General features: G+C 38.5%; 1 protein-coding gene across 1 annotated transcript in view; it reads left to right on the plus strand.

Moving 5' to 3' along the window:
* The window catches only part of LOC104403993 (protein unc-79 homolog), a gene marked incomplete at its 5' end in the record, with an annotated part of 27,667 nt that overhangs the window by 7,374 nt on the left and 10,429 nt on the right, over window positions 1-9,864 (plus strand). Inside the window, 4 exon segments of the mRNA XM_010012310.1 lie at window positions 1-65; window positions 3,473-3,655; window positions 4,508-4,670; window positions 9,123-9,864. The exon segment at window positions 1-65 is cut by the window's left edge and continues 31 nt beyond it; the exon segment at window positions 9,123-9,864 is cut by the window's right edge and continues 1 nt beyond it. Of these exon segments, the coding sequence (XP_010010612.1) occupies window positions 1-65; window positions 3,473-3,655; window positions 4,508-4,670; window positions 9,123-9,864 (1,153 nt within the window).

Genomic DNA, 9,864 nt, shown 5'->3' on the forward strand with positions numbered 1-9,864 from the left:
TGATTGCACCACAAAAAATGCGTGTTTCAACCTGCTTTAATGCCTTTATTGCTGGAATAGCACAAGTAGGTGAAGGCACTTACTACTTCTTGCAGCTGCTTCTCATTGCTTGTTGTTAAAATGGTGGTAGCACAGCTGCCTTTGTACCAAAATAATGGCTGAGTGTGGTAACCCTACTCAAAACTTAACAGCTCTTCAGCTGGGGAAAGAAACTGGGAACAAGAATGGCTGTTTGTTGTTTACTCTCAGAAGGCTCGGTGTAGCTTAATTGCTTTCTGTAGGTTTTTCCTTTAAAAAGTTAATAGCTAAATAAAAGTAAGCTGATTTATAACTTTTTACTAGGACTCTAAACTGGAATAGAAATAATGGTTTTGTGTGTGTGGAGGCACACAAATACTATCACTGTATGAAAAATTAGAGACTGCTCCAAACCTCTTTGCCCTCTCTTCCTCTAGTCTTTGAATGCATTACTTCCCTCCTTTCCCATTCTGGAAGAACAGCGGTCCACGTGCTCTTGCTTGTTTCCCTGTATGAATAGTCCATAGATGCTTTGGCATTCTTCACTTCACAGGAGACTTGCTCTCCTTCTTTCTTAGAAGGCACCAGGACTTTCTGATCTCCCTTTCCTAGGGTGTGGTGCCACCGTGATGAACTTCTGCCTGTATTGCTATTGTAAATGGCTGAGCACATCCTTGTCTTGTGCTTTCTTTCTCCATCTTGTAAGGAGGACCATAACTTCCTACCTGACAAGGCTCTTCTAAGGTGCAGTTAATTCTTACTGATAGAACAGTTGGTGACGCTAGGCTGAAAAACATTTCACGCTTGCAGAGTAGTCTTATTATTTGCAATGAAGCAAAATGTAGGTAATTGAATAATCTTTTACAGTTGTGGAGAAGTCAGGTATCCATGTTTCACCTTTCAGAATGTGTTAATTCAAACTGGCTAGTTGCAAGTGCATCCTGATCCATGGTCTCAAAGCACTGTTGCTGTGTTTTTAATCATCTTTCATTTGTACAGTTATAAGCTGAACCATGTAAAAGGAGATTCAAGCCTGTTACCATTGTATTGAGAGTCTGGAAGTGGCAGTTTAGATCACAAGGCATCATCTTCCACGTTTTTCTGTATGTTTTCAAGTTTGGATTCCCAAACTTAAGTGATCATAATAGACCTGATTTTCAGAAGTACCGCTTACTGCAATTCTAAGTAACAGCCCCTGCCTTTATTCTGCCTTTAAAATGTCTCATGATAGCTGAATTCACCATTTCTGTTTAAAAAGCTTTGTAGCTGAATCCTGGCTCCCCTGATGTAAAATAGAGTCTGAGAACTTCACTAGACCAGGATTTTTTTTGTTCCATGGAGCAGACATCCCCGTAATTGTCGGTATTTTTTCTGTGTAGCTGTAGGGTTGCTTCGTGTTGGGAATTGGCTTTGCTGCAAGATACATGCTGTTTGCAATCCAAAGATGCATTTACAGAATGCAAACTTAGTATGGAGCTCTTAAGAGAGCTACTTCAGTTACAACTCCTCCTCTAGTCATAAGTGTTTGATTTCTCCCATCAGTTCCAGGAAGGCTGGGACTGGGCTGACTTGCCGGTTGGTTGATTTTGATTCCAAACTTGATTAGAATGGTCAGTGCAAGGAAAAAAAAATCAGCTATCTCTTAGTATTTTGCATTGTAAAATCTGGGTATTTGTAATTCTTGAAATCATAAAATGTCTTTTTCACTCCCTAGCAGCAGAAGTGGCCAAGTTTTGGTGCTTGCAATCGCTGTGGTATTGCTCCGCATGGTGGCAATGTTGTACAAGCCTGTCAGAGTGGGGAAGCCACCAGTGCCGAGCTCTGCTCAGCATCCTGGGCTGAGCTCTGCTCAGCATTTGCAACATCCTTGTAGTCTAACCCCAGCCAGGGGGTTAACACAACCATGTCAATCATTTATTCCAGACCTTCCTGTGACAACTTAAAAATTGGGTCTGCTCAGCTTCAGATATGTCTGTATTAAAGTATGTGCTGTGTTAAGGCAGGGCTCTCATCTTTCTCGTATGGATGGATTTTTCCTAGCCATGCTATATAACTGTATCACACCCTAAAAGGACAAGGTATTTGGTGATTGTATATCATCTGTTCAACAGGCTACCCCTACGTGGATAGACATGGTATTCATCTATTTAGCTCTATGCATGCAGCACAAAATTTTGAGACAGCTGCACATCAAACCAGTGAATTTTCAGGGTAAAACTTTTAGTCAGCTTGTTCATGAAGGAAACTTGAGAGATGAGTTTTGTGTTTGTAAATTAGGCTCATCTCCTTGTTCCAATTAAAACAAAACAGAAAAGAAATACAGATCTGAAGAAAATGGATGATGTGCATGAAACTGATGTTTGTGTCTGTTTAGGTGCACAGGGCTCCTGATAAAGTGCACTAAGTACACTAAAATTGCAGGGACATGTTAGATCTTGGGGGTTGTGCTGGAGTTTGCTTGGCCAGATGTTATGTCTTCCTGGGTGTCAACCAGTATAGGCCAGTATCAGAGACAAAGACTTTGTGAATCCTTGTTATCATCTAGTTTAGCTGCTGATTTCAGGACATATGGCTTTAAATAAAAATAGCTAATGTTGCAAGGCTGATGGGAAGATAATGAAAAATAGGAGTGCAGTTTCAGTTGAAAACATGGTTGTGTCAGGGTGGTGGGAATATATAGCCACACTGAACCTAACAGTCAGGATTTAAGCCTTTAGGATAGGCACCAAATAACACAATGCTTTTCAAAGGTCATGGTGGAGGCAAGGCTTATGACTAGCAGTAATAACAGCAACACCACCACTAAAAATTGATAAACATTTTATTTAGATAAAGATATTATTCATTACCTTTATTCTTGGATTCTTTAAGATTTGCATGCTTAGACTTTCTCTGTAACATGGCAGACCCACTCCTACCTTTACTATAAGGAAGAGTGGGATTTGTGTCTCATTACCTGATTCCAGACATGGGGCTTAAAACCCCAATAGCTGATGTTGCAAGCCTGATGAGAAAATAATGAAAACTGGCAATGTAGTGTTAACACAACCTCCCCCAAATAACCAGAATACACCTCTCTCCCCTAAAAACATCCTATGTGTTAAACATGGGATATACCTGGTATGGTTTTGTCTGTGAAAGCGTGATCAATTTGTGCTGCAATACAAGCCTACCCCAGCTTAATATATTTTATGAACCTGCCAATATATGTTAAAATTTAGACTGTGTGGGATGAAATGCTTTCAGAACACATCTTTTGTTTCATTTTACCTATCTAGCTAAAACGAGAACATGGCAAGCTGGCAGAAAGTTTTTAACTGTTAGTGAGGCTTACTTAAAAACGTCTCTTTTTCTTTTCACTTAACTAATACCTCAACTGTATTAGTTATTTTGCTTTTCAACATCACTGGATTTGATTTTGGTGAGCTAACTCTTGTGTTAATATCCTTTTCAGGTGATGGACTATAACATCAACCTGGGAAAACACCTTCTGCCCTTGGTGGTGCAGGTGTTAAAATATTGCACTTGTCCTCAGCTAAGGCATTACTTTCAGCAGCCTCCTCGCTGCTCCCTCTGGTCCCTCAAACCTCACATTCGGCAGATGTGGTTAAAGGCTTTGCTTGTCATTCTCTATAAGGTGAGTGTTCTCACCTTATTTTGCAAACAGTGAAAATTTACACTTCAATTTGAAATTTCTAACATGGAACACCTAGCTGCATTGCAAGTGAGAGGAACTGTGAAGAATACTTTTCTCTGATTTGCTTTCTGCAATTGGTGTCAATGTCTGAAGTAGTTAGGCTTTCATCTGTGCTACTGACCCTTTACTTCTGTTGCTACATTGTCTTTTACATGGTTACCTGAGAAAGAAAAACACAGATTTGAAAATAGGAAAATGCTATATAAAGTTCCAAAGAAGAGTATTTCAAGTAACTTGGAATTAGTTAAAAAAAAAAAAGAAAGACTTTAAATGAGAGGTGGCATCAGCTTAACAGCTTGTATTCTGTAGAGTGATGCTTTTTAGGGAGTAGTGTTAAAATGTAATGTGTTTATGTGCTAAAATGGAGCTGTGAATACTTTTATGCTTAACAAATTTCTAGCAGGTCTGTAGGGCACACAAGAAAGTGGAGATACTAGAAATGAATGATAATGTGCTGATTAAAATAGAGTATTTGGAGAACAGTTCTTATGGGAGATCTTTTGCATTATTATTAATAATAGTTGGTTTTGTCATATAAAAGTCAAGAAAACAATATATTAAATGTTACTAATAGGATTTTTTTAAAAATTTCTTTAAACAATTCCATGTAAAAAATGTACGAAGCTGAAAACAGTCCTGCATCTCATGATGTATTTAAAAGTGTATGATCAAAGGGAGGCAAAGGGCATCCAGCTGACAGTATTCTTGTCATTTTTCTGTTTTACTGCCTAAATGTTTGTCCAAGGAGAAAAGTTAGTTTTTAAGCTGAAGTTCTTCTCTTTCACTGAACAGTACCCCTACAGAGACTGTGAAATCAGCAAGATTGTACTTCACCTAATCCACATCACAGTCAATACCCTCAATGCTCAATATCACAGCTGCAAGCCCCATGCAACTGCTGGTCCTTTGTATAGTGACAACAGTAACATAAGCCGATACAGTGAAAAGGAGAAAGGTACTTTTAACCCTCTCATTTATATCATTGTCATTGATTTAATTCATTAAGTCATGCAGATGTAGAAATGGGTAAATAAGGTCTGAATTTTAGAACATAATACTCAGAATTAAGTCCAAGATGTGACTTATCTGCCTGGCTATAGCCATCTGTAGTAAAAGAAATTCACAATTTCTGTAGGTGAAGTGTATCACAGCAGTCTCACATCTCTTGAGGGGAGTGTACCTTAGACTGAGTAGTTCAGTCACCATGTCTGGATAGTCCTTGGCCTCTTCTATGACAATATTAACTGATCGTTCCACAGACAAGGTGTGCAGCCAGCCTGCCACTACATTCTGATTATAATAACATGGCATAGTAGCAATGACGTGGATGTCTAAAGGTGGAAGAGAAAGTTTTCACCCTTAGCGTCTGCGTCCAATTCTTAACTCTGTATGTGCTTGCTAGCTGTATCAGAGGTACTGTGATGGCGTGAACTAGTGTAAGGTTTGGGTGTGAAATAATATGGTGTCACTGAGTGTAGTTCCTTACAGTTGTGAAGTTTACTGTGTGTTAAGTATTTATGAGCAAAGTTTAACAGGTTCTTTTGATGTTAATCTGTAGCTGCCTTTCAGCTATTTTGCCTTTTAGCTGCTCATTTGCTATTTACACCCTCCTCAAGTCTTCCTAGCGTGCAACAAACTTCTGAAGAATACCAGAAGCACTTTTTATGCATGTCAGTATCTTTTCCTCTTTTGCTCCTTATTGCTCATGAAAAGAAATCCAGCAGAACAAGGGCGCAAAACTTTGCTTGAACACCCTATTACTCAGCTTTAGCAAATTAAAGCAGCCTTAAAATGGATATAAATGATGTATTGCATATTCTCACTCACTTGGAAGTTTTGTAATCCTAGAGGAGGGCTAAGAGGGTTCAGGTTACTGTGGACTTACTATGAATTTGTTTGTTTTGAGCAGAGTTAATGACTTAATTCATGACTTAATAATGCTGAAGGTAGTAATAATACATTTATAAAATGCATCAGTTCTGGGTTGATGCTGAGATATTTCTAAGACAAAGTGAGGTGCCTAAGTACCCAGCTTGCTCTTCACAGTAAGTGCGAAGTTAGGTTTAGAAAACTCAGTGTTCCAATCCCATGTCTAACATTTATTCCCTGGGTGGCCTTGTATTTCACGTCATCATTTCCCTATGTTTAAAATAAGGACAATAATATTTACTTGCTTTCCAAGGCTGCTGTGAAGTACTTGGGGCTGCTCACAGGCAAAGGACCATAAATGGTCTAATTTTACTCTGTGAATGCTGACTGAATTGTAGGGCTGATTATCCTTCTTTGGTGAAGTCCTGCAGAAAAAAGAGGACGTAGAAAAGTTTTCTCCCACCTGCAGGAAGCAGTCATTGTAATTCTGGAGGGACCTGGAAAGTTGAAGCCTTTCCCACCTTTAATAAGGAGGCTTGTTTAGTCTCTGGTCAGGTAGTGTGTGTGCTGCTGTCATAATCAAAGGTGGTCTTTAGATGATGAACAGATGAGGATTTCATTGTCAAGCAACAAGAATCCCTATGCTAAAGATGGACTTTCCCACTATGGAAACTTTTTCCTTATTTTTCTGCCAAACTTTCATGAGGACCATGACAAGTGTACAGACTGGTATAGAGCTGATGATAAATCTTGTGTGAGGAAGCGTTCGTTGCCAAGAGGAAGAAAAAGTTAGACACATAGGACATGACTTTAAAAGTCATCTCCTAACTTATTAAACCCAGTCCTTGTAGAAATTCTTGCTATCAACTTTGATCTTTCTGGATTCATCATATCAGTAAGGTATCTTATCCCTGATGCTTTTAGGTGGCAGTTCCATAACTTCTTGCACAGAAAGTTTGCAGCAAGTTCAGAGCTAAAGATATTAACATCCAATTTAAGACTTCAGTTTTTGGCCATTCTAACTCTTTGGCTTACTTATCTCCTAGACATCAAATGCCATTTCTCTCCATGTTTGCTTACTAGAATAAACAAAGCAAACTTTTTTGTTTCTTCTCTCGAGTACTCCATTTTCTTTATCATCGCAGTACTGTTTCTGATTTCATTAGAGATTAATCAGCAGACATGACAGATATGGATTTTTCCTTTTTTAAATTTCATTTTTTTTATATTGGTTTCATACAGGTGATGTTATTTTTTGATGGATAAATAGATTTGAATCTTTCTCTCTACCATTTTCAGCCAGAAGGGCTCAAATTAGAGCATAATGTTTTACTATTTCTACTTCAATCAATATTTTCATGATTCATACTCTTAGGTCTTACTCTGTTACTATTACCAGGTTCCCAAGATGATCAATTTCTTCCTTTTCACCTTCCTGTTTTGCGGGTTTATTACTGACTGTGCAGTTCTTGTACTAATTTCAATATTCTTCAATTCAACATTTCTCACTGAGCACTATAGAAGTTATTTACTCAAGTCAGTGTTCAGATCTATTGTATTTCTTCCATCTAAAAAAATCTGTATTGTTACCGGTAGACAAGATCAGCTTAGAATGGTAAAAGCTTTGGTATACTTTTGTTGCATTGTAACCTATTTTTCATTTATCTATCTCTTTCCTTTCTGACCTTAATTCAAGATCTAGCAAGAATGGAAAAGTTATATCTGCGATATAAATTTTCTTGCAAACTTCATTGGAAAATGATTCTTCATTTTCGAATTCAAGTTTAATTGAAACTAGCTGAGGTTTTATTACATAGACAGCTTTTCATTCAAGGGATTGCACTCTCTAAAGAGTAATAAAGTTTTTTCTTTCTCCAGCAGAGGAAGACAGTGTTTTTGATGAATCTGATATTCATGATACACCAACCGGACCTTGCAATAAAGAATCTCAAACTTTCTTTGCAAGACTGAAAAGAATTGGTGGCAGCAAAATGGTGAAATATCAACCAGTTGAGATGAATGCTCAGAGAAGTATGAATTGTTTTGTCGGTATAAACTCATGCAGAAATATAATTTCCTGCTCTTGGTTTCAAGCTACTACCTTTCTTTGTAGAGTTTGTTGCACTGCGCAGTATGAATCCAAATGCTCTGTCTGGCTGTTGAGAGTCAGTACTCCTCATTTCCCTGAATGAGTTCTCTTACAGGGATCTCAAAGTAGGCACTCAAGCTTAAAAATACCTAAAATCAGCAGTTGTTTTCTGAAACTTTAAGCTCCTTTGAATATAAAGGTATTTAAGAGGGTTTGTTGCGATTTTCTTCCACCATTGGGCTGACGATTTTTACTCACATTTATATTTTCCCAGAGATTGATTTTATTTTTTTGGATGAGGTGGGACTCTAGAGTAGGTGAATTTGTTGTTGCTGCTGCAAATACTATGGTTTTCCACAGTGAAAAGGGTCAATTTTTCTGGTTTCAAAAAATAGGAAGGATTTTGTTTCTGAAATTAATACCCTAAAAAATTTGAAGAGATTTCCACCACTACCCACTTGCCTTTTTTTCTTTCAGGTATTTGCACCAGGTCAGGGGGTGGGGTGGGGGGAGGGGAAGGCAACAATGATTCTGACTAGGGCAAACACCTACTTTAACTTTTCTCACTGCTTTTTTTGCATGGTGATTCACATGTGGAGCGTTTTGAAACGTGGGAATAATAATGACCAGGAATATTCTGTCTTATATGAAAATATGTCATTCATAATAACAACAGTGATAACCTTTTGAAATGTTCTCAATGAATGTATTAAGAGAACAAAATGTCAATGCAGTGGCAGTGCCAGCAAGTATAACTGTGTGTACTTTACTCCTCCCTAGGACAGGGAGGCATGACTATGTGGTGTGGTAGTTTCTAGACTCTGCTGGGGTCTAGGATCACTGGGGGAAAAATTCTGGGAACAACTGTCTGATCTCAGGCTTGTGCTGCCACATCCTCACTGCTATTGCTACTGTTGCTTCTTGAATTAGAAGCACCCTAATGTGCTAAAAACCTAAAATGTTTAAAATAGCCCAGTCTGGTGAGAAAAAATAACATGTAAGTGTACTCTAATATACACTGTTGTAAAAATTATGTCCACAGTGCTCTAGTCCAAAATTATTTTGAAACCTCTTCAGAGTGGTCTGCGTAGTTCACTTCTTCTTTCATCTCATACCTAATGCAGCCGTCCCAAGTGTCTGTAGAAATTACTTGTCTGTGACATTTTCTTTTCAATGCATAACATTAAACAGTCCGTCTTCGGTGTGCATGTGTCCAGGATGAGTAGAATTTGTATAGAATTTAGCTAAACCCTATTACCCAAATAGTAGCTTTTGTTCTTGTTCATTGTAAAACTCTATGTAATGTGGCTCTGAGGTTAAAACAAAATCTAGACAACCTTGGTTGAGCTTGTATTTGAAATGCCATCATGTTTAATTGTGAGATAAAGATGAAGATATCTGCTAGAAGTCTCCAACTGAGGTAGTATTAGCTCTTTCTGTTTTAATCAGGTGAAATAGAGCTGGCTGAATATAGAGAGACGGGGGCCTTACAAGACAGCATTCTACGCTGTGTGAGAGAAGAAAGCATTCAGAAAAAAAAACTGCGCTCTCTAAAACAAAAATCTCTTGATATAGGGAATGCAGACTCCCTGTTGTTTTCACTAGATGAACATCGCAGGAAGTCCTGCATAGACCGGTGTGACTTAGAAAAACCTCCTGTCCCTGCTGCTTACACCATACACAGGCAGAGTGATTATGGACGATCTCGACAGAATTCTTCTACTAAAGCTGAAAACATAGAAACACAAGAAAACCTGCCTCGCACAGAGAGTTTCCAGGAAACAAGAAGACCTGTCATACCAGAAGTTAGGCTAAACTGTATGGAAACCTATGAAGTGAAAGTGGACTCTCCAGTTAGATCTGGTGGTCCTAAGGAAGATTTAGATCTGATAGATTTATCCTCTGACTCAACATCGGGTCCTGAAAAGCATTCAGTACTCTCCACTTCAGACAGTGACTCTTTGGTCTTTGAACCGCTTCCTCCCCTTAGAATAGTGGAGAGTGATGAAGAAGAAGAAACAACAAACCAGCTGAATGATGAGGTCTCCGGGAAAACTGCTGCGTCGTCTCCCTCAACTCCGATCAATGTCTCTGCACTCAGCCTCAGCACAACACCACTAGTCCAGTTCAGCATTGAAGATTGCTCCAAAGACTTTAGTTCTAAGGATACAAGCAACAGTGCTTCAGCAGG

The sequence above is a fragment of the Nestor notabilis genome, unplaced genomic scaffold (assembly GCF_000696875.1).
Source record: "Nestor notabilis isolate BGI_N333 unplaced genomic scaffold, ASM69687v1 scaffold27033, whole genome shotgun sequence".
NCBI lineage: Eukaryota > Metazoa > Chordata > Aves > Psittaciformes > Psittacidae > Nestor > Nestor notabilis.